The sequence below is a fragment of the Rhamphochromis longiceps genome, linkage group LG6 (genome assembly GCF_057381845.1).
Source record: "Rhamphochromis longiceps isolate RC_006_pf linkage group LG6, R_longiceps_female_GT1.1, whole genome shotgun sequence".
NCBI lineage: Eukaryota > Metazoa > Chordata > Actinopteri > Cichliformes > Cichlidae > Rhamphochromis > Rhamphochromis longiceps.
Window position 1 is genome coordinate 6,425,194 of NC_140562.1, and position 25,494 is coordinate 6,450,687.

A 25,494-nucleotide genomic window follows, 5' to 3' on the forward strand; every position below is an offset into this window, starting at 1 on the left:
TTACCCAATGTCCACCTACTGTTACTCATTTATATTAAGATTTAGTTGGTATGGCAAGTAACCTTCAATAATAGTATTAAATCACACAGCAATCGTACATTCATGTAGTTATAAAAAGCATGATAATATATTAAGTAATCCAAAGTATTCAGAATACGTTACTCTGTATTTTGTAACGTAACGGAATACGTTACAAAATACATTTTGGAGCATGTATTCTGTAATCTGTAGTGGAATACATTTGAAAAGTAACCTTCCCAATACTGTGGATACAAGTATCTTGGTTACATGTGAGAAATTAAAAATCTTATTTTGGATTCAAAAAGCTGGATAAGCTCTTATCTTAATCTTGATAAAGTTGTTTATGAGCACCTGGAGGATTATAATAAAAACTGGGATGTTGTGACATAAAACCGGGGATTTTGTTTGTGCCTGATATGATGAAAACCAAGATAAGATACAACATTTTTGTACTAACTGGTAAACAGGCCTGTAACAGAAGATGAAAGATCTACATAACTACACCTCTGATCATAACACTGTAACTGCTTCAGCAGTTATTCTGGTGCTGCATTCTTTGGAAATCTATAGGTCTTGAATGTTGTTGTTGAAGAAGTTTCTGTCTGTGGGGTTTCTATAGCATTCCATCTGTCCCAAGCTTCTGTTCACGTGCACAGGGTTGACTGAACATGTGACCAAACATTTGTCTCTGTCTTTTCAAGTGTGAACTCAACTTTAAGCTGTGACAAAAACTATGCTGACCAACCGGCCCATCATGTTGTTTTTGTGCATTCTTATGAACAACACCCCAAAGTGTTATTCTCTTTGTTATTGTTCCAGTAATGTACTTTAAAGAAAACTTGTAATTATATATGGTAACAACCAGATTACATTTGTTTTTTTAAATGTTTATTGAAGTTATGCATAAAATAAAATGTACATAATTTAGCTTCCTTAGTTTTAAAACTCATATAAGTACAGGGGAGCATAGTAGTCTAGGTGTCTGCCATCACGTCAAGTACTTTTCCTTCACGCAGGTTTGAGAAAAAAGAGAAAAAAATAACAAACAAAAAACAAACAAACATAAGTACAGATAGATGTAGTTTGTAACTATATACATCCAGAGAGAGGGCAGTCGAAAACCAACACACTCAGTAGCAGATGGTGACATAAATAGCATTAGTATATGTTACTTTAATTAAAAACAAACAAACAAACATTTAAACATCTATTCCTTCAATGGTGAATATCAGCAATATCTGGCCATACAGATATTGCCATTCTTCTTCTATAATCACCAGACCCCCCCCCCCCCCCCCCCAATCTTTCTTTTATGTACTTCGCTGAGTGATTGCTGATATCATGAAGATTCTTGTATATTTGTGAGATTACACTTTTCTTAATTTCTGACTTATAAGCATTTATAAAGAGTTGGGTAAATGGCCTCACTGCAGTGGTTATTTGGTTTTTAATGTTTCAAGTATAGCCAGATACATTGAAACAAGTATTTCTTGAAAATAAAAAATGAAACTTTGTAATAATATCCATATAGTGGCCAGCTTGTTAGGGATTTCACAGCTGACAGCTGTGTAAAATGACACTGACAAGAGAACAACGTATCAAGGCAACATTTGAGAGAGTAAAGTTGTGTTTCCACAGAAAAATGACAATTGAAGGAGACTTCAAACTTGACATGCACCTTTGTTCATGTTTGTTAATTAAGAACCTTTGTCACATGTTAGTGCACATGTAATTCTGACATACAGAACACAGAGTTCATATTTCTGCTATAAATCATATCTTTCTAACGCTGTTACTTGATAAGGAATCCCTTAAGTATCAAGAAAGTCAACAGTGTAATGACAGTACTGATAGTTTAAACAAATGGCCACAAGTCAGACTTTTTGATTACATGCTGATCACCTACAGACCCCCTGTTTAAAAGTTGTTCTAATCTTCGATGTCCATTTAACGATCCTAGCCATGTGCTGAGATCTGATTGGTACGTCCCAGATTGTACAACAACAAAATATCAATATCAACAACAAACATGTGTAACAAATTTCAGTTTGTTCATTATTTCGCTGGGGGGAAAGGGATTTAAATTAATATACTGAAACAGAAAACACACAAAAAGCATGAAACTGTATAAAAATCTTTCTGTCAAAGGTTTTTGATAATATTACTGTCGCGTGTATGTACAGTTTGTGCGTGACCACACACACACACGCTCAGTGAGTACGTTGGAACGTGATGACGTCGCATGTCTGTAGGTCGACGCAGGGTTAGTGGAGTTGTTTGGGCTGTGAGAGGAGAGATCCGTAGCTGGCAGTGCTGGGAGGGTTTCAATTGATGTTGTTGCTTCTGGGCCGCACGATTCCGTTGTCATTCGCCCAGAGTCACTACTTGCTGCCAATCCTCACTGTCGAGGCTCGTTGTAACCAGATCCGTGTTAATAAAACTCAGAGCGATAGCCAGCATTACACACAGCACCGTCTTCGTGAGCTCAAGCAACCAAAATATAGGAACCATGCCCGAAAGGAGGCCCTTCGTACGGCTACCTACTGACGTTTACCCCGTCAACTATGGTTTGTCTTTGAAGCCTGACCTGATCGACTTCACGTTTGAAGGCAAGCTGGAGGCTTTGGTGGAGGTATGTTGACCACGACACCCCCGTAGATACACAAATGGATGTATCTGTGCATGGCGGGGATCTCGTTATGTAATCTGACCAGCTAACGTTACCAGTTGCTAGCTAATTACGACAAATTGTTAGCCACTAGCCCACTAGCTGTCATTATTGCACGCGTTAGCTAATGTAAGCTGCAACGTGTTAAATGTTCTGACGGGCTCAATTTGGCCGAATTAAACCAGTGGATGAAAAAGAAACAACCACGTTATGTTTCTGTGACTAACAGTAAGCTGATCCGGACTAGCTAGCACAACAGTCCCGTGCCGCAGAGTTGCACTCTCATGTTAGCCTAGCTACCTGTTAGCCATCTGCCAGTGGCAGGCAGTGCGCTAAGTTGAGGAGCTTGGTGAATACCAGCGACGGTAACCTCTCGTAGTAACATCCCATTGCTTTTGAAGATGATACTTAATAATTGGCGATTCGCGAATTTGGTAGAGCGCTATCTAGCACCCAGCCAATACTCACTAGTGTTTGCTAAATCATGGCAACATCGTGTAGCCCCCTCCCACCCCAGTCCCACTAATACGGTTGAACTAGGTGAAGTTGTACATTAACACACACCGTGAGGACAGTAAAATGACAAAGTTTTAAAAGTCCTTTCGGTACGTTTGCTACTGTATCTTGTGCTCACTTGTATCTATCGATAAAATGGCTGTACTTTGTAGACTGGATACTATGTAGGACGGAAAAAGCGACTCTGTTTGTCTAACTTGTGTATAAATGGTCCCATTGTCCAGACACCTGTTGGTTGAGTGTGCTAACACCTGCGCCTGGTTGTAAACAGTTACTTAACGCACATTTTCACAGCAATCAAGTCAGATCACAGACGCTGTCTAAACATGCACCATTTCCAAGATTAACCTTATATGCTTTATGATATGCTTACACCACTAATGGTAGTGTAAAGTGCTTCATTGTCAGGAAGAGTCATCTGTTAAAAAGATTAACAAGACACTGGCAAACCTTTGGTACAAAAGGGAACCTGGAAAAACAACACAACAAATTTTTACATGACGTAATAGCCAACCATTAATTGTGCGCAAATTCTATAAGGTGTTGTTGCAAAAGCGAAGCACAGGTACAGTTTTTTCCATGAAGAATCCTGGACAACTTGGGTTTTTATGCAAACTGATTAACTGTGACATGGTTTGCCCATTAAAATTAGACTCCAAATGCCTTTAAAGAGTTTGCTTTTTTTTAATTGGTAAAATGACCAGTTCAGATTTGGTAGACAAACAAACTTGTACACAAGTACTGTATACTCTCAGCTTCCATGTATCTTAAATAACATTGCCACAAACTGTGAATGTTTGTGGTTTTCCCTCTATGTTGGGGATTAACGTCTGCTTTTTGCACACAACTCAGAGTCCCCTAGTTGTTTTTGTTTTCATTTCCCTTCACTAACTATTGTTTCCCTTCAACGCTGTATTTTTTATCTGTACATTAGATTTGCTGTGTTTGCAATCTAAACAGGTTCAATTTGAATTCACAATCACTGGTACGGTTTGGTCCATTGATGTAGTTCCAAAATTAAACTTGAACTCTTCCTGATACTTGGATGCAGCTGCTGTGATTTACTGAAAATGTAGAAATTAAGGCACAGCAAAGAGTCTAAGTTGACGTGTTTTATGTCAATATTTACAGGTTACACAAGCTACAAATCAGATTGTGATGAACTGTGCTGACATCGACATCATCACAGCTTCCTTTGTACCACAGGGAGGAGAAGGTGGGGGTCAGACTCAGGGAAACCTTGTTTTTGCTTTTATAAATGGCATTGTTGTGAATAGCATTGTCACTTCTAGCCATCTTATTTGATTTCAGGATTGAAAATTCTTAATAGCATCATTCCCCAAAGCCAACAGCGTGAGTTCTCAACGTGTTCTGATCTTCTTTTTAAAATTTGTCCCTTTTAGAAATTAATGCGACGGGATTTAACTACCAAAATGAGGATGAGAAAGTCACCCTTTCATTCCCTAGTGCTCTACAGAAAGGTAAGAAGAGACTGTTGGCTGTCCCTGCTTCTGAAGCAACCGTCTGTATGACTGTTAAGAACAACAAGGACGATCATGCAGATGATCATTACTATTATTATTCACCTCCCCTGTGGTGATGGCTGTACAAACAGTGTGTCTCTCTCTGTGCACGTCACCCCAGGCTTCGGCACATTGAAGATCGACTTTGTCGGGGAGCTGAACGACAAAATGAAAGGATTCTATAGAAGTAAATATACATCTCCTACTGGAGAGATTCGCTATGCTGCTGTCACACAGTTTGAGGTGAGTGAGTGGCCTCAATGAAAAATACTTGAAGTTGTGTGTATTGCTTAACACTTTAGTTGCCTGTGTTGCAAAACAGAGGCATGCAAGTCATGTGGCTGTTTTTGCTATTCAGAGTGGTCTCTCACAGTTTGTTCTATTTGATACGCTCTAGTTTTGCTTGTCAGAAGTTGGCCAATTAAGCATAGACACTGACCAGGACACCTTTATCAGAACCCACTGTGCAGGAAATCAGGCTGTAATTTACATGCAGGCTTTTCTTCTGCAGCGGGTGCAGCTTGAGGATAAAGAGGATCTTTCTTTATACGGATGCATTTTGGCAGATTGTTTCTTTTTCACCTCAAAGTAAATGCTGTAAAAATGTCCTATACACTCAAAGTATTTTGTGCGTGCCAAGTTTTTCTGTATTTGCTTGTGATAATTTCTGCTAAACACAATCACTGATCGAGTGAGACAACTATCGAAAAGCTCACTCAAGTGTGCTTTTCCTTGTTCTCATGTTGGGCTTAAGATTTTTCAGGAAGCAGTTCTTGCACCACTTACAGTAACTTAACAAGTTGTCATCAACTCTATTTTCTTCACTTCACATAACTCTCACCTGTTCCTCTGCATGTGAGTTCGTGAGGAGCTACACTCACAATTAAAGAGAAAGAAAAAGCTGAAAAAGTGAAAATTTTCACACTCGGCTGAAGTGAAACAAGTGCAAAAAAATCTATGCAGATCTAATTTCCTACTATTCAGCGTACCTATCTTGCTTCTGTTTGGATTTATTTTCAAAGAAATACTTATAGTGTATACGATATGCTTTAAGAAGATGGGATAGCTTAAGTAAAGGCCAGGGTCTCATTTGTGATTAAAATGATGACTCCAGTCAGCTGTTCACAAAAAGGGAGCAGTGAAAGTTGAGCTTGAGAGCGAAGTTCGACCACACTCGCTCAAATGCATCCATGCTTGTATACTTACGTCAGTCACTCCAACTGGCCAAGCTTGTTGGTTTGGGAAACATAGAACTGTCATTTATCTAAAAGAAGCATATGCCATAGGTATGTTTCTGTACATCAGGAAACAGGTTACATGACCACGCCAAAAATGTTCAGTTGAATTGTTTCCTGCTAAAAATAAGTGTAGGACTGTTTGCAGTGCAGAGTGACAGCCTGTCACTCTGCAAAAATGAAGGCGTGTATTAGAGATGGCACGATACCACTTTTTTATGTCCGATACCGATATCATAAATTTGGATATCTGCCGATACCGATATGAATCCGATATAGTGTTTTTTAATCAACAAAGCTGTTTTTTAAATATCTTGCTGCATTTTGTATAAGTTCATACTCAAGTTTAAAACAACAACAACACTAAAGCTATTCTGTTATACCTGTATACAAAAAAAATATTTCATAGTTCAGCAATACTGATCAATCTAATAAACTTAGACCTACACCATCCTCCCTATTCTGGTATTTTAAAGAGTACTTAGCATAAATATTAAGCAACCTAACTAATAGGGTTCCAACTCCCAGCAACAACAAAAATAAATAAATAAAAAATAAGGAACCACCCCTCACGCTCCACCTCATGATGCTTAATCAACGTAATCAACCTTAATTTGATGCAGTGTGAAAAAAAAAATGCACAGAAATCAATTATTTTTCAAGAAATATTAAATAGATTCAACATCTTTCTTCAACAAAATTGCAGACTGCACAGATGGTACCTTCCCAAAGGAAAATGTACTACAGCTTACTAGGGTATATATATTAGACTTAATAGTTACTATATACAGTAATTGACTTCTATTCATTTTACATCAAATTAAAACTTTGGGTGTCAGATAATTATTTATTAAAAGCTAGACATTTTAAATGAGAATAAGAAAGAAAAGTATGTCTTTGTGCCCCCTTTTCCCTGTTAATGCCCTATCGGCCCCCCTGGCTAAACTTTGCTAGATCCGCCCCTGCACAGTTACCAGCGTCAGCTACGTAGAAAAAGATCCTCGAGTAGAAAGTAATATTAAATAAATTGTAACAACAGCTTATCAAGCTTAAACGTGCTGCTGTTGTTCAGCCGCTGGTTTCCTCTTTCTGGCGCAAAGTGGACCAAAAACAAACAAGAGAGACTCCCGACAGAAAAGCCGATCAGCTGATCATTAGCAGTTTCACGATTGAAGTAGCAGCCGGAGAGCGAGAGGCAGTCGCTCGTTAAGCTTAACGTGGGAATGCTTTACAAACATTCAGAGATGGACTTACACACTTGCTTTACTTCTCTCGGGGATAACTTTGTCGGAGATGAAATGCCGGGTTGCTAGCGAAGCTCCACATGCTATCCAGACCACCGACAGGTCCCGCATGCCACAGTCGCTCTATCACGTGATGTATACTGCTCCGACGTTCTGAGGCGAGTTACGGCGTGTTGCAAGTTTTGTGAGGTGCTTTCGTGATATTTAATGGATCGGATTACATTTTTTATTTTTCTCCGATATCCGATCCAGTAATTTAGGTCAGTATCGGACCGATACCGATACGTAATATCGGATCGGTCCATCTCTAGCGTGTATAGATAATTATGTATGTTGGTTCAAGTTTCTATTTGTGACAGTTACTGGTAAACTTAATGTAAACATTAAGTTTACCAGAAGTGAAGTCTGTTGCAGCTGGTGTCACACAAAAAGACCAGAAGGTGGAATATGAGAGGCTGTGTGTGATCTGAAGGTAAACACAGCCTGGCCTCGTCTGGACCCAACACCTCGTCTCACAATCTGTCCTTTTCCCCTCTGCCCCTCACACCCCTGTTTCTCCAGGCCACGGATGCTCGCAGAGCTTTCCCCTGTTGGGATGAGCCAGCTATCAAAGCCACCTTTGACATCACTTTGATAGTTCCCAAGGACCGAGTAGCCTTGTCAAATATGGTACGTGTCATATGTCCACTCCTCCCTCCGAGGAAGTGACGACCCCACAGTGACCAAGTCACTCTCTGCTGCCAGGGTTCCTTTATGCATGTCTGTGTTTTCCCTCCTTTCTTTTCCCTCTCTTTTTTCTGTGTAGCTTACATAACAGAGGGCAGACAGTCACTGTGTACTCTTCCTCTGGCTAAATATGAACAGCTCTGTGTGAAGTCTAACTACTGTATACATACAGTTTTGTCACTATAAGGAAATTTTAGTAAGTATCATGTGTTTATTTTGTATACTGTTTTCTGCTATTTTAACTGATCGACTTTACAGCCTAAATGAATCAGACAGCATCATCTGGCTCTGATTATTTCAAACGCAGCGCCCCTCCAGGCTGACGCGGTCCATCTGGGCAGTGACCGTGAAGTTAAATTTGGCTCTTTCTGACAATTTAATACGAATGACATTAATGCACTCTTTCTTTAATAATGACATTTTTATGGCTTCTTTTAGTAGAAAGGATAAAAAATAGTTGTAAATAAATGGAAAGAAAAAGAAAGACAACTGTAATCATAGGACCCCGGATAATGGTATTAATTGAAAGACTAAAACTGTCATGCAATTATGAACTGCGCACAGACATAGGCTACTCCATCTCGGGACCTTTTTGTGTTACATGCCTGCTGCAGTTTATTTTCTGCTTTGACCTCTAAAGTTGTGAGAACAATGTTATTTCTGCAGTCGCTGTCAACTCTTTCAAAATGTGTCCTACTCAGTATTTATTTAAGACGATCGTTTATTTGTGAACTTGGCAATAGAGCAGAATAGAACAGATTAGAATAACCCTTTTTGTAGAGTGTTAGGGTTACTTTTGGGATAAACCAAAGGGTTTTGATTTATACAGTCAGTTACTCGTTGCTTCTATATTTTGTCAATCAGCTGGTTAAACGGAGTCATTTTCAGTACACACTTCAGCCATATTCACTTCTGAGAATATTTAGTTTTTTAATTTTGCATCGATCTTCTCTCCAGAATGTCATTGATCGAAAGCCACACCCAGATGATGAAAACCTTGTCGAAGTCAAGTTTGCCACCACGCCCATCATGTCCACATACCTTGTAGCTTTTGTCATTGGTGAATATGACTATGTGGAAAGCCAGTCATCAGATGGTGTAATGGTACGCGTCTATACACCGGTTGGAAAGGCTGAACAAGGGAAATTTGCCCTGGAGGTAAGGCTGTTGTTGAAACATACCACATTTACAGAGCTGAACCCAACCTGTCGCTTTATTCACTGCATAATTTCTTTACCTTGAAGTAAAAAGTTTGTCCGTAAGCAGAATGAGAAAACAGACAAATTAACCAGCGTTTATATGACGTGGATCTGCTGGATGGTTACTGACACAGAATCAAACACAAGTGCTTTTCCTTTTTATTTTCTTTCATCTTTTTATTGCAGGTTGCAACTAAGACCTTACCTTTCTACAATGACTACTTCAGCGTTCCTTATCCGCTGCCTAAAATTGATCTCATAGCTATTGCTGATTTCGCTGCTGGTGAGTAGCTCTAGGTTCTTACATGTGGAAGTTTGGAAATGGTTAAAGTCGAACTGAAACACTTTCTTCTTCCTCCCATTCAGGTGCCATGGAGAACTGGGGCCTTGTTACCTACAGGTAAGCCTTACAAAACACAATAAGATATTTTAACTTGGCTAAATTCAGAGTGAGTGTGTCCATAGTATTTATAATGAATAGGCATGTAATAATAGCATAACTACAAGCAGATAAAGTCTGTTTCCACCCAGGATATAATTTCTAGAGGCTGTGGCTCAGATGGGAGATTTTCCATCTCTCTGTTTTCTGTCATTGTAAATGTAATGTCTTTGGGTCTTGGGCTGTTAATTAGAATAAACAAGCACTTTGAAAATGTTTCTGTGAAGTCTATGAAATTGTGGTTTGCAGCCTGCTCTGACATTTATAAACTATGTGATTAAACATGAGTGTAATCAGGCTTTAACAGTTGTTAGACTCATTTTTCTTTATGGATGACGGCCCTAATGGCTTTTTAATTGCTTTGTGCTTAGCTGAATGTGCCACCACCTGTTAGGTATTCAGCTGCTATCTGATTTGCACAGAGCCGCATTCATCTAGCATCCTCAAATAGATTGAAGTGCCTTGATAAACTGCACAGAAGGCGATGGGACTGTAGACAGATGAGCGAGGGCAAAGGTTGCAGACGAATCGTCGACCTTCAGCCGTCTTTGTATTAACCTCGAGTTTCTGCTGTTTTCAGGGAGACGGCATTGCTCATTGACCCGAAGAACTCCTGCTCATCCTCCAGGCAGTGGGTGGCACTGGTGGTTGGACATGAACTTGCCCACCAGTGGTTTGGAAATTTGGTCACCATGGTAAAAAAAAAAGCTATAAACTGACACCAGTTACACACACGCAGAACAGAAAATTATGTATTCCTGTTAAAAGCGTAACAAATGTAGTAATAACAAAACAAAAACACGAACTGGACGATATTTTATAAACTAAGTTGAAGAAGACAAAATGTAAATCTCTGGAGAAATCAGTCAATCTTATTTATTTGGTCTTAATCTCTAAACTGTCCTCAGGTGTTTGGTTACACAGTCCTTCAATTCACGGCATTAAGAAAATGTCTCGATGCTGCACTCTCCATAAGAATGTGAAACTCATATCAAGTATTTGATTTGTATCTCAAGATATTAGAAAAAGTAGTGCCTGACTTATTTTTTTGTCATGCTCTTTATGCATACTGTATAAATAGATATGCATATGACTTAAAATATCTGTATATGTAATGTGTTTATAATACATTAAGTCATTTTTACACCATTATATAATATTATCATTTATTTTTCTCATATCTTTATTGTAATTTTCTTTTATACAACAGAAAGCAGATATTTAATGAACATAGCTGTCACAATGATACAAAAAAATCTTGCAAGTAATAGGGACAGGATTCCCCCTTTTTTCATGAATAACCTCCGCCTCCACTCCGTATGTTCATCTATGGCTTCCAGATATTCAGAAAGTCCCGTTGTTTGCCCTTGGCAGTGTATATTAGGCTACGTTCACACTGAAGACGAAAGCGCATCAAATCCGATTTTTCTGACCCTATGCGACCCATCTATCCGATCTTGGTGTGACAGTGTGAACGGCACAAATCCGATATTTTCAAATCCGATCTGGGTCACTTCCGTATGTGGTACTGAATCCAATACATATCCTATGTTTTAGAAAGTGACTGCTGTGTGAACGGTCAGGTCGCATTAAATCTTTTACGTCACTGACACAAGACAGACGCTAATTATCAGCTCCGGAGAAGACATCGCGAACGCTTCCTGGCCATCCAGTGTAGATGTCAGTGAAACTGTTGGGAAGACAACGTTGGAGAAACGTGAACATTTTCTTTGTACTGTATAATCTGCAGATTCTGACAGAAATCTGCAGCTATCCTTTGAAGCACCGCTCCTCTCTTAAACAACAATAAGGATCATTATTAGGTTATTTACATTATTATGTAAATAACAAAATAACTTAAAGCAAAATTGGGAAACATGAAGTCTGAAGTCTTTATATTAAGGCCATCAGTCAAACAATACTGTTGCTCTGGGTCTAAACAGAGCGCGTTGTGTGTGACGTCTTCTTTTGCGCATGCGGGCGCTTTGAGCGTTCATACTAGAGCGCGTTTGCTGTCACATTTTATTTGTAGCGTGAACAAGCAGACAAAAAAATCGGATTTGATCAAAAAATCTGAATTGAGCATTAAGACCTGCAGTGTGAACGTAGCCTTACTCTTTCCAAGCCTGGAGAATCTGGAATTTCCTTCTTTCAGAGTCCCATGGAAGGTGCATCCATACTCCAACATAGTGCATTGGCTTTTCTGGCTTGAAGTAGTCCACAGTCTAGTAATTTGGTCTGCTTCTTTTATTGAGCTACGTACTACCCTGCTTGAGCTCTTCTTGTTACAGGTTGTGGTTATCTTCATTTTTACCTGCTCTAACGAAGGAATTTCCTATGATTGGTGGATAAATTGATAGATATCCAAACGTATGTTAGCCTTTAATGTAGGTAATGTAGCTTTGGGGTGCAGTTTGAAGATGATCGTTTTTAACTAGAGTTGCAACGATGTGAAGGAACTTTGTCCATAATGGGAAACAAACGAGTAAATGTTTCCTTTTTTACCTTTGGGAAACTCGTCGTGCTTCAGGAACGACTGTAATTTGTTTGGTTGTGCTCCGTTAGTTTTGAAGGACTTGGAGGACGGTCTCGTCTTAGTGCCTGTCTGTGTTTGTGTGCAGGAATGGTGGACCCATCTGTGGCTCAATGAGGGGTTTGCATCCTGGATTGAGTATCTGTGTGTGGACCACTGCTTCCCAGAATATGACATCTGGACTCAGTTTGTCTCGGCCGACTACACCCGCGCTCTGGATCTGGACGCGCTGGACAGCAGCCATCCCATAGAGGTGAGCTTTGAAATCCAAGATGTATGCAGGGAGTCACTTAAAAAAACTTTTTGTCTCTTTGGAGGAAAAAAGTGATTTTATTGATACCATATCGCTAGGGTGTAAGCCCACCTTAACATCTGGATTTCACATTCACAACTCACATAATCTTTTCCAGGGCTCTAGACGAACTTTTTGCCATGGGCGTACCGGTACGCCTAACTTTAAGAAGTTAGGCGTACCGGCACAAAAGTTAGGCGTACACAAATTTTATAATAATTGATATAATATAATGTGTTTTTCTGGATACACTGTGCTTTTTCAGCATTCAAAGATTGATGCCACCGTGTCAGAGCACTGGCTATGAATTTCAGAAGGATCAGGCCTTAACAGAAAAGTGAGCAATAGTTCTTTTCCTATTACAGCTACATCCACGTCTGTGGTGCCTAGGCTGCTCACTAGGGCTGCGTATCATCACTGATTTCTATAATCCATTCGATTCTGGTTTTTAAAGTCCCGATTCGATTCAACTTGGCCTCAGACAGTCAGAAATATTATAATTCTGATCATTTATCAGTACTGACTTCATCAGAATTGTGAACATCACAGCAGATGCCTTTGTGTGAAAGTAACTGAGAATAAAACACAGAAAAACATGAAGGAGATTTTCCTGGTCTGGCTTTTTATAGCAGATAACCTTAAAAATATTCTACAATGTTCTGCATATAAAGTTTAAATTCAGTATTGAATAACAGAAAAAATAGGCTTTCTTGTCCGAGGTCATTTAAGTGAAAAAGAAAAAGCGCTGTGAACAGCGGTAGACTGGTGGGTAATAAGCCAATGAATAATACAGAAAACAGAGATTGGAGACGGAAACTGTTCTTGAAGTACAGAGAGAGAGAGAGAGAGCTAGCTGTGCATGGATGTGATTTTAATAGTCGTGGAAGCAAAATTCATGACGACATTGATCAAATGTGAAGCGCAGTTTGCTGCTTCTTTTGCTGCTGGCTCGGTGAATTTTGGTTGGAGAGACAAAACCTGCAGCTCAGAATCAGCGCAAGAAGATGTAATCACAGCGCAGACCAGACGCATCAGAATCGCTGAGCTCCGACAGCGTGTCCGTCTGCGGGCCGTCGGGTGAGAAAGCCTAGAAAGACAAAGCTGATTCTGATGCGTCGGTCTGTGTTTACGTCTTTGTGTGGAGTCCGTGTACCTGCTCTCATCTGCTGTTTGGTTGTTGAAATGGTTTTGTGAGCTTTAATCTGAGAATCTGGCGTTTCTGGCAAAACACAGTAATATTTAAAAGTCGATTCAGGATTTAATGAATTGATATCGCTTTATTCAAGCTACTCACCTCCCACTTCCACCTGCACTTTCAACTGGACCACGGCCAATCAGAGAGGTCCCGCCCCTTACTATCTCTGATTGGTTTAGTCCACGATAGGGGCAAAATGTGTGTCTGTTGTTGACCACAGGGAAGGTTGCAGATTTTTTTTTTTTTTTTTTTTTTTGCTACCTGAACAGTTGGTCGCACAGGTGCAACCAACTTTTTTTTTTAGTCGCACCACTGAAAAATTTGGTCGCATTTGCGACCATATTGGTCGCACTCTAGAGCCCTGTTTTCTTAATTACTGAGTGTGTTGAAGGACAGATAAAATTAGATGTATTAAGGTCTGTGTGTGTTGCTGTGTATGGCCTTCTGTCAGCTTTGTAACACCCACTTATGGTTTTGTGTTTTGCTCTCAAGGTGAATGTGGGCCATCCATCAGAGGTCGATGAAATCTTTGATGCCATCTCCTACAGCAAAGGAGCATCTGTGATTCGCATGTTGCACAACTACATCGGAGATGAGGTTTGTTGTCTGATGTGGTATCTGTCGTCATTTCCAGTCTGATGTTTAATATTTATGAATGTACTTGTCTTTCTCTTTCGTTGAAGGACTTTAGGAAAGGAATGAACGCCTATCTTTTGAAGTTCCAACATAAAAATGCATCAACAGGTGAGCGCACATGCAGGAAATACTTCCCCTTTACGTCAAGTTGTTGTGTGGAGTCACTCTTTTGACTTCTTCCTGTCTCCCACAGAGGACCTATGGGACTGTTTGGAACAGGCCAGTGGGAAACCCATTGCTGCAGTGATGGGCTCATGGACCAAGCAAATGGGCTTCCCCATAATAGCCGTCGACCAGGAACAGGTGAGCTGTCTAATCTGATTGTTTGACTCAGGTCATGCACTTATATTTGTTGAAGTTGATTTTGAAACTGGCCTAAACCAACACAGTGACATGAACACATTCATTCTACACCTACAGTTTTCTAGTTGAGCGTTTGGTTCTTTTCTGCTGTGACATTCATGCGTGCCTTGACTGTGATATTCATGATATTATTTTTAGCAAGGTGATGACTGCGTCCTCAAGATATCGCAGAAGAAGTTCTGTGCCAGTGGACCACATAATGGTGAGTGTTTGTCACGGACATGTCCAAAAAATGTGGATTTACCAAATCCATTAGATGCAGTGGTTAACAGATTCGGTTAGCAAGCGTAAGGTCACTGGTTCAATTCCAACCCCTTCAGGGTTGTGTCAGGAAGTGTATCTGGCTCAAAAATGTGCTGAATAAGAAAATGTGTAGCTGCCTGTTGTGGGAATCCCTTGTAACAAGGGAACAGCTGAAAGTAGCTAGCTAGCTAAATGTAGACCTAAGGTTGCTTTTTAATGAGCTAAAAAAAGAAAAACACTTTGAATCTAATCCTCCTGTGGTGGCTCCATCATTTGTCTGCTGAACAGAAGAAAACTGCCCCAGCTGGATGGTCCCCATTAGTATTTGTACCAGTGAGGACCCCAAATGCACCAAGCTCAAGGTTCTGCTGGACAGACAGGAGACCACCATCACTCTGAATAGTGTTGGCCCAGACCAGTGGATCAAGGTGAGGTCCCTAAGCAATAATATCCTGCACTGAAAATGATGCCACCACCAAAACGGTAAAATACTTCAGCCAAAAAGTTACAACCCCAGATTTTGCAGCAGATGATACATGTTTACAGCCATGTGCAAAAAATCAGATTGGACCTCTGCCGGTTTCAGTCTTCATGACAAGTGTACAGGGGTTACCCTGCATTTTAGCTTCAATAACGCTTCAAAATAGGGGTGTGGCTACTTTGGCTAGCACATGGATCCTGACACAGTCTGCTAGATTTCTTTGGTAATTTAAGTTTTGTGGTGTTGGTATCATTTTAAGCATTTTAATGACAAATTCTATGATATACTCTGGGGTTGTTGTACTAATGGCCCATCTAAAAGTCTAATATTTTATCTTTACATAACCTTCTGTATACATATATAAAGATATCTGAAGCAGTAGTATTAATTTTCCTGTAGGCCAGAGTGCATTCCAAGATATGCATAGTAAGACCTGAGTGAAGATGTCATTTGCGTTGTTTGTAAATTGCTCGATTGTGTCATTTCGACCCTTGCAACAGCTGCAGACTGAGTTTAAGAATTAATGAGAGAAGATGCGTCAGTCTGTCGTCTTTTCATTAAAAGTAACTTTTAAAGTTGAAATAAAGTTAACAGACTGAGCTCCTTATTGTCAGCTGGAAGGACGAGCTGTAAGCATCACAGAGTCAAATAACACTTTTTCTGTGAACCCAGTTCACTCTCAAAGGAACAGGTTAAGCAGCTATATTTATTCTTTTGTGTGGTCATTAAAATAATGACCACGGTGTAAATTGGCAAGGACAACGATGGACTTGTTCAGCTGCTTATAAATGTGACTTGCAAATTAACAGTTCCTCAGGAAGTAAGCATGGTAAATGCTTTTAAATGGGTCAGTGCTTCACAGCTGATGCAAACAATATGTTGAAATCCCATTACTGCTAGATCTGACTATAGGTATCCAGTGCAGTTTAGAGTCAGTAGTGGAGAATAGTGATTGGAGGCCTGCTGTTCACTATTGTCTCATTTTTATTCACCTAAGAAATAATTCACTCATCACAGCAAGCTTATTGTTGATTATTCTCTTGATAGTGTGTTATTCTGATAGTGTGTAAGGCTCAGCACTCAGTGTAAAGGGTAAAAATGTTAAGAGCCCAAATTTCCCACAGTCTGACTCAGACTTGTCTTTCTGCTGTTTTCCAGATCAACCCCGGCACTGTGGGCTTCTATCGCATCCAGTACAGCTCGTCCATGCTGGAGAGTTTGCTCCCAGGCATCAGAGACCTCAGCCTGCAGCCTGTGGACCGACTGGGACTGCAGAATGACCTCTTCTCCCTTGTAAGCCACACACACAGCTGGGAAACAAAACAATTAAAGAATAGTATTTCCTTCATTTTGTTCACAGCAGAATGTAATTGGCTGCTTGTGAATGTAGAAAGGAAATCCACTCCCTTCCAGAGTAAACAGCCACCTGATTTACAGTACAAGGGAGCAGGAAGAGTGAAGAGAAAATGTGGGACATGAACGTGGAAAAAAACAGATAGTCAAACAAGTACAACTGTTTCTTATTGGTAGATTTATGTATTACACGATCTGAAATTATAATGGAAGTGTTGCATCAAAGAGTGGACCTGACTAATTGGGAATAATGAGCAGATCTAGCTAATGAAGCTCGTTTTTTCTGCTTTGTGTCTCTTTTTTAAAGCGGCGCATTTATTGTGTCTTTAATCAAGCTCAACAGTTTTCAGCTAGAAAGAGACAAAAGTGTTTTCTAATGACCGGTTTTGTAACACTGTCAACTTCTATTAGCAGCATGTCTCTGTATGCCTCCATCGATATTTAATTTAAAATTGTGAATGGCTTATGATGTATCTTTCTCTTAATTATTGTGAACACTTCTGAACACAATGTTTTTAGAGGTCAGTGACAGAAGCAGATTTTTCCAGAGCTACATGGCCCTCATGTTGAGCTTCTAGACACTAAAGCTGGTAAAAAGTAAATTTGTGATTGACTCTCGGTATCATCACCTTGAAGATAAATATAAATATCTCTGACCCTGGATTTAAATGAATACTGAGCTAATGTGTTGCATTACTGTAAATTTCACCACATTACTGGAAACTAATCAGTTTATGTTGCACTAAACCTAGTGCCTAGTACAGTATTTCCTACAACCTTTGAATAACATAATTAAACTTGAATTTGTTTGCGAGACATTTGACAAAAGCGTAACTTGAGCAGCACCGCATGTTTAAAAACTGCAAAATGCACAAAGGTCGACAGATCGTCACTTCCCGAGCAGTCCTTACTTTGAATAACATTACAGCCTCCTGGTTTTTAAACATCTTTCTCCACCTCTGAGTCCCACGTTACCATTTTTCTCTCTTTGGGAAATCCAGCAGCTATACATTTAGCTAGCAGATTCCTTTTTTGGCAACTTGCATAGAAACATTGTCTGTTTGGTATTTGTTGAGCAAAATGAAATGACCTGCTATCTAAGATATTATTCTGTTTGTGCTCACGAAAAGTGCTTTTTAGATGGATCAGCTCACAGAGATGTGTTGAAGCTATAAGCTGGCCTTGGGATGTCTTTACTTTCCTATTACTGAGCCAGTACCACCATGTTGTTACTGGGAGCAACACCAGGCTGCAAAATGAACTCTTTGATAGTAATATACATTAATCTGGCTATGAGATCTAAATAGTCATTACTGAAGGTGCTGGAACCTGGTTCCAGATTCTTCTGGCCCACTTTAACTCCCAGCTATCACATTTTATGTGATTTGATTCCAAGCTGACTTGGTTTTGTTGTAACAAGTTAAACGCACTGGCAAACTCTTCATTCGTCCTCTGCTTCCTTCCCACTGGCTCAACACAAAGTGGTTTTGGATTCATATCAGACCTTTATGCTTCCTTCTTTACTCCTACACAATCTGCAGCTTTATCAAAGGATTGGAATTTTCCTGAACTTTATTGCAGGCAAATTAGATGTTGACACTGTGTGATAGGAGTAATGTTCACAAGATCAAACGGCGGCTAATCATAAATCTGTTGAGTTGTTCTGCTTTGAAAGCGAACAACTCAACAGGTTTTGTGCGTCTTCATTCAACTAAAACTTATTGTTTTGCACGTTAAAAACAAGCTCATGTGGACGTGATGGCCGTATGGTGACAAAAAGTGCTCGTTTGTTCATATCGCTTCTCTTTTTGGAAACATATTCTAACCCTGAGCTCAAACATGCCACACACAGTCACTTTACTGGAAAAGCATTTCTTCTGACCCTGAGGCAGTTCAGGAAATGGATCCACGTTTCTTAGAAAAAAATCCATTCTTCGTTTTCTATGAAATGCTTTATTGTTAGTGTTAGTACCATTGTTGCACAACTTTTCCTTTGCACCTGCAGTTTGAGACTTCAAATGTGGTTATAAAGTTAATTTTCGTACAGAAACCTTTCACCTTGAAAAACTATAACATCCACCATGAAGCACAAGGCTTTCATCCTGCCGGGATGTTTTCGTTTCTAATTGATTTGTGGCCTCAGTCTCGTGCAGGGATGATCAGCACAGTGGAGGTGCTGAAGCTGATGGAAGCCTTTGTCAATGAGCCCAACTACACAGTGTGGAGTGACCTGAGCTGCAACCTGGGAGTGTTGTCTTCTCTGCTGTCCCACACCGACTTCCACGAGGAAATCCAGGAGTTCATCCGGGACCTCTTTACTCCCATTGGCCTCAAGCTCGGCTGGGACAGTAAACCGGGGGAAGGTGAGAAGGCGTTGTAGAGAGATTGCATTCAAGGTGTTCACATCTTCCTTAGAGCCGCTCCATTCCTTTCTTGTTATTAATATTAAAATTGAGAGTAGTCTTGTGCAGGAGGAATGTAGAGAGTAGGAAAGTAAAATATTTGACCTTTATTTTCAAACTTGAAAACGTTTTGGTACAAAATAGCAGTAGAAAAAAAAGCTTTTCTTTTTTTTAGGCCATGAGAGAAGCTACCCTGTTATCAGATGAGCTTTTCGGTTACTTGAACTGAACCATATATAACTCGGAACTGTTTGTTTCCACTGTTTCTGCTTTGGAGACAGGTCGGATAAGATGACTGACTGAAATTAGTGTGAAAAAGCTCTGTCCATGAGTAATGGAGTAACCTAAGGGCTATTTTTGTGTGCTACAGGTCACCTGGATGCTCTGTTGAGAAGCCTGGTTCTGGGGAAACTGGGTAAGGCAGGACACAAACCCACACTGGAAGAGGCCCGGCGGAGATTCAAGGATCACGTGGATGGCAAGCAGGTTTTACCTGCGGACCTGAGAAGTCCGGTAAGCTGAGCTTGTGCAGGCACTTTGGCAACGAACAGTGTCAGATGGTATTCACACTGATCAGTATGTTTTGCTTCAATTTGCTAAAAAATAAATCAGATTAATAAAACAAAAAAGTTCAGATTTTAAAATGTGGACATGAGGCTGCAGTCGGGTCTTGCTTGAGCTGAAGATCTTCTTCCACCATTATTTTTTCTTTTTTTAGTATGTTAGGCTTGTTTACTCAGTGAAATAGCCTGCGGACACACACTATGTAAGTCTGTAGTAGTTGGCAGTTCCAGTCAGTCATTTGCACACTGACTGTGGCAAGAACTAGTGAAAACCCCCAAATCTATCTATAAATGAGCCTTCCTGTGTTTTTGTAGTTCATATGTTGTGCTTATATCTAACTCCATATTATGCTGACTCTACTAGAATAACTATTTGACAGTTCAACTTTGAGCCTTATTTATCTCATACTGAGCGTTGGTGCGGCCCCTCAGAGCTCTATATTATGAAGGAAACTCAACACAGATGCGCTGTCTTTGAGCGAGTGAGCTCGACAAAACCTAAAACCCATTTGGAGATGATGGTTATCAACAAGCTGTTAAGAAGAGCTTCATAATTCAGGCTCTCTGCGCCTCGTATTAAAAGGGGCTTTTGTTATTTTAAAGTCTGTAACTCTGGAAATCTCTTTAGCTTGGTATGGCTTAACAACTTGGGCAAATAAAAGGTATCCCCCAGCAGAGAAGCTATATGCTACTTAAACATGCATATATTACATTTTTGAAACACATGTTTTTATACTTTATGTTAATCTGCTGCTGTCTCTTACACATTAGGCATTATAGCAGAACATACACAGAGAAAACTGTCAACCAATAAAATAAATGTACTTGAAACATGCTGTAAATCAAAGAATTAGTGAAACTGGGCTCTTCCAGCCAACTTTGAACTGAAACTCTGAACATAACTTGCTCCTAACAAGGTTACATGTTCAGCATAAGTTACCATGAGGATTTAACCAGGTAAAAACAGAGCCGCTCTCCTCACACAGACAACTGGCTTTAATCTGGTTTTATAGTGCACTCCCCAGCATGTCAGCATGAAACGAGCAGTCTTAATTTTAGTCCACAGTGCTCATGATGACCTTTTATTAGCAACGTCTATTCTCTGTGACATCATACAGAGCCAGCGGTATTTTAAAAAAACGCTGTTTGTCGTGAGCATGCACTGTACATATAAAGCATCTTACAGTACAGGAGGTGTGTTCTGTAAGGAGAGGAAAACGGTATGTTTGACCTCCAAGACGACGCCACTGTCACTGGCGAGGTTTGATTGTGAAGATTTGGGTAGAATTTCAATAAAGTGCTGGTCACATGACCTTAGGTCACCTGATCTTTGGTAAAAACGTCACTTTATAAGGGTAAGATTGTAGGTGCTTATCTCAGACGGGATCAGAAGCTTTCATTTGATTGAAAGTGATTAGAAGATACATGCCGATGGGAAAAAACCTTGAAGGCCCAACAAAATACAGTATAGCAGCATCACCATACTACAGTGTAATTCAGTTAAACGTTATTAAAGGATAATGTCGAAGCATCTTTTTGCCCACAGGTGTATCTAACAGTATTGAAGCATGGAGATAGTGCTACACTGGACACGATGCTGAAGGTAAAACTACATCATGTCTCCATCTTACACTGTGAAGCTTTGAGTGACGTACTCTGTGTCATTTAGCACCAATAATTCCAAAGGAGTTGGATCTGAGTGACTGTAGTTGGGTACTCACGGTCACATTGTGTCTTTGTCACTACTCCCTCAGCTCCACAAGCAAGCAGACATGCAAGAGGAGAAGAATCGAATCGAGCGAGTTCTCGGAGCCATCTCTGCCCCTGATCTCATCCAGAAAGTGCTCAACTTTGCCCTCTCGGTACATAAGACCGTTTAATTGCCGGCTCTCAAGCGTAGTTTTATTTCTCAGGATACAGGAAAAGAAAGGAATGGCGTTTACTTGCAATCATGGTCAAATAAAAAGACCCAGGGGTGTTTTTATTCTGCAAGCTTTTTCGTATGTAACCCTGAGTCGTGTTTTTAGTGTGACTCAACTTATAGATTAGAGTGAGTAAAATTTGGAGTATTGGCTTTAGAAAAGTGTTGCATTTGGCTTTAAGTCCCTGTCAGTGCTGAAGTTACTGTCAGCTCAAAACTAAAGGACGTTACAGTTAAAGCTGCTTTACATGAAAACTGACGGTGGACCGATAAAATTGGATGTTGTGCTTTCTTGTTACAGCTTTAAAGGAGTTGTAGAAAAGTCTGATGATTCTCCAGCTGCAGTGTGATGGAGGCCAACATGGCTTCTGTCAAATACCACAGCAGCTAATTTAGTTCTCTCTGCATGTTCCCGTCCCAACAGGAAGACGTTCGTCCCCAGGACACGGTTTCAGTAATCGGGGGAGTGGCAGGAAGCAGTAAACAAGGACGGAAAGCTGCCTGGAAGTTTGTCAAGGATAACTGGGAGGAACTTTATAACCGCTACCAGGGAGGATTTCTCATATCAAGGCTTATCAAGGTAGAGAAAGGGCCTGAGGTTTACAGTTTCCTGAGGTTTTCTGGTTATTTCACTGTAAAATACACACACACACACACACACACACACACACGCGTGTCTATGCTTTTATGTTTTATTTCATAACTTGGAGTTTGTGTTCGGTCAGGCTACAAATATTTGAATCAGAATCAAAATGTCTTTATTGTCATTGTCACAGGTACAACAAAATTAAAAATGACATCCGTTTTATTTGTTTGTAGTCTGCTCACGTTTGTCTTATTCGTGTGTCTTTGCAGCTCACAGTCGATGGATTTGCTATTGATAAAATGGCTGTGGAAGTCAAGGTGAGCGCTCCCTCTTGTGGGATTTAATTAAATTATATTAATTTTCCAAGTTAGGAAATGAATGGTACAGGGAATGGTTCTTGTGCATTGCTTTTCTACTCAAAGTGTTTTAGCTGTACTTTTACTGTGTGGTGAAATAAACAAAGAGAAAAAAACCCAACAGGATGGATGATTGGATCCTTGCCGCTGATGACCAATCCAGCGTTTTAGGTTAGACTTTGACCCAAAAAGGCTGATAGGTGATTAAAATATTAAATTCCTGTCCTGAAGTCAGGGTCTGTGGCTCTGAGTATGAGGCAAAAATTCAGATTTTGAGAAAACAGTGAGGGTTACTCCATGTGATATTTCCCACCCCATCATATTTCCATCTAACTTTAACAAACAAAGCATCCTTTGGTGTCTTTGGTAGTTGCTTATTAGTTGCTTATTTGCTCTAAGTGGAATTGTAGTTGAAATCGATGCACGCCCACTTCACTCTGCCAGCTGCTACTTTACTCGTTGCCTGCTTGTCTCTGCCTGTTTGCCCTGAGCAACTTAAACCCTACTGCTACGAATACACAAGCATTTTCCCAGTCCAGATTTCTAAATGAGGAAACTGGAAGTCTTATGGAAAATGTTGGCACATGAGAGAAATGCAGATAGAATTCCAAAAGGAGGTTGTAAAAGTGGTTCATGAAGAAATCGAAACTCCACTTTATATACAATGTTATTCTTTGTAGGAGGTTCTGTTCTGCTTTATTATCTAGATTCTGCAGTGTGATTGTAAATTCAGTTTATTAATCTGATGTGGTGTTATTGTTACTGATATGATGCAACAGGGGGTTTAAGGGTTTCCTTCCTTTCTGTCCCTGCAGAGTTTCTTTGAGAGTCACCCGGCGCCAGCGGCCGAGCGTACCGTGCAGCAGTGCTGTGAGAACATCCTCCTCAATGCCGCCTGGCTTAAGCGTGACGCAGAAGACATCCACCAGTATCTACTCCAGCGCAAAGCACCCCCTGTCTGAACTACCAACCCTGTCGCCCCCACTCCCTACCCCCACCCCCAACTACAGACCAGAGCGGGAGACCAGAGGGTACTTTGCAGCAGGCTTCATTTCTCTAAAGAAACTGCAAGAAACAAGAAGACAAAGCCAAGAATTGAACAGTGTGTTGGAAACACAGACTCTTTTTACGTTAACAAGCAAAATTCTGTTTAGACAGACCAGGAATGTAGTTTTATCCCCATTCTGCCCATCAGCAGATGACCCATCTGTTAGTCAGCACGCAAGTTTTAAGTCTCGCAAGCACCTCGACCCTCGAAATGATCGCCAACCCTGCTAACGGTCACATGACCAGCCCGTAAACACCCCTTTATCCACTTTGGCTCGTAGCTGAGAAAACTGTGAACCCTGTCCTCCTCTTTCCTGCTGTCGGCCATTCTGAATGCATGAAGTGTCTGAGGTTTGTTTTTTCTTCTTTTTCCTCCCTGCATTTGCTGCTTTAATTATAGCACTTAGTCCTCCTTGCTGTGATACTTTCCCACATCCTTGTTTCTCTCACACGTTCCTCCTGGTCTTCCTTCACTTTTGGGCGCTGTGATTGGGTAAACTAAAAAAAACAACCTGGGCAGAATGGGGTTAATAACCATAGTGTGTGTTGTAGTTTCCAACAGCACTGATTCTACATTGCTAATAAATGGTTAGGACGAGGTGAGCAACGCTAGCATGGTACTACATTATAAATTGTATAATGCAAGCATTATTTTATTTTTAAGTTGTTTTGTTTTTGTTGCCAGTATTCCTAGCAAAGAATTAAATGGAAAGGTTCATGGATACCTGTTTCCACTCCCCCCAGGAAGAAAAAACAAACAAACCTCAAGCTTGTTTGTGTTGAGCAGAGGTTGTGTAGTTAAAATCATCCAGATTCTTTATCCTTCTCCCACAATGAAATGACGGTCCAGGCGTGTTTTTATAAAAGCGATGCAGTTATATATTTAAATGTTGCGATAATCCTGTTATGTGAGGACAAGGAAAGAAAAAGATCACAACACTACTTACCGGGGCCTTTTCTTTCTGAAGTAAAATCCTGAAACGCCTCTCCGTAGGGTTGAGAATCCAGCGAGACCCAGTTCGGACTTTTGCGGGCACGACACATCGACGTTGACCCTGCCGTCGACCTCGGAAGCCTTAAACCGGTCGACCGGTCTTGCAGTAAATATTCAGCACTGAAGCGGTGATCATAGGGGACTTCCTCATAAACATCAAATGGATCTAATGTGACAGATTACACAGACTTGTTGAACGAGTATATCTATTATAGAATTTACAATTTGATGTGTTTTTTTGGAAACATACCAACGAGTCGTCTAACCTGTTGTCGAGACCCCGCCCCCTCCCTTGGAACATTTGTTGTTTTTTGGGGTTTTTTTGTTTTGTTTTGGGGTTTTTGTTAAAAAATACAGTTGGTGTTCATTAAAGTGGAAAAGGATTATAAAAACTAATGATGTGAAATCAGTACATGTTGAGTTTTATGAGTGAGGGGGTGAGTGTACGTAAGAATATCATTTTTAGCTCGTGCAGCTCCTGTTCCTGTTAACCCTAGCCAGTTTTTTCTTTTCTTTCCTAGCTTGAATTTATAGTATTGTATCAAATCAAACGCACTGAATAATTAATTTCCTTTTTTGAAAAGGGGGCCGTTTAAAAAGGGGACTGCCTGAATGTGTGTGCCTGCTCACAATGTGGCTGAGCATCTTTCTTGAGCACAACTCAAACATGTGTCGCTGAAGTCATTTGTCACAGGAAATTAAAGAGAAAACATATATACAAAAATGAAACATGTCCAGCTTTGGATGATCCAGGGAGCTGTCAGTTCACTGGTAACTCAAGCTGAAATATGAGAATTGCTTTCCAAATTTTACTCAGGTGCTCAGCAATAGATCTGCAAAATCTGAAGCCGGTGGTTTGAACAGATACTTTTCAACTTACGAGTAAGCTTGTTTCTTAGAAGCAAATTACAACCAGACAACGAATGCACACCAACTGCTTAACTCCCTGAAACTAGAT

General features: G+C 40.2%; 1 protein-coding gene across 2 annotated transcripts; it reads left to right on the forward strand.

The window, feature by feature from the left end:
• Positions 1-2,277: 2,277 nt before the first annotated feature.
• npepps (aminopeptidase puromycin sensitive) lies at positions 2,278-24,928 on the forward strand. Of its 2 annotated transcripts, none has more exons than XM_085409039.1 (23): positions 2,278-2,653; positions 4,337-4,421; positions 4,609-4,686; positions 4,850-4,971; positions 7,769-7,876; positions 8,891-9,091; positions 9,319-9,415; positions 9,499-9,532; positions 10,152-10,266; positions 12,193-12,357; positions 14,084-14,188; positions 14,275-14,335; positions 14,421-14,530; positions 14,729-14,792; positions 15,125-15,261; positions 16,473-16,607; positions 18,811-19,030; positions 19,440-19,582; positions 21,179-21,235; positions 21,387-21,494; positions 21,978-22,133; positions 22,409-22,456; positions 23,311-24,928. In XM_085409039.1, exons 1-23 carry the CDS (start codon positions 2,531-2,533, stop codon positions 23,455-23,457), a joined length of 2,619 nt encoding a protein of 872 aa, XP_085265165.1. In that variant the 5' UTR covers positions 2,278-2,530; the 3' UTR covers positions 23,458-24,928. The 2 variants fall into 2 exon arrangements, with proteins under 2 accessions (XP_085265165.1, XP_085265164.1); XM_085409038.1 differs by having other exon boundaries at positions 2,279-2,653; positions 15,122-15,261.
• Positions 24,929-25,494: the final 566 nt, after the last annotated feature.

Coding starts and splice junctions, on each gene's coding strand:
- npepps (XM_085409038.1), top strand. CDS start 2,531: ATGCCCGAAAGGAGGCCCTTCGTACGGCTACCTACTGACGTTTACCCC. Junction 14,531..14,728: donor TAGCCGTCGACCAGGAACAG/GTGAGCTGTCTA, acceptor TATTATTTTTAG/CAAGGTGATGACTGCGTCCT. Junction 21,495..21,977: donor TGCTCAACTTTGCCCTCTCG/GTACATAAGACC, acceptor CCGTCCCAACAG/GAAGACGTTCGTCCCCAGGA.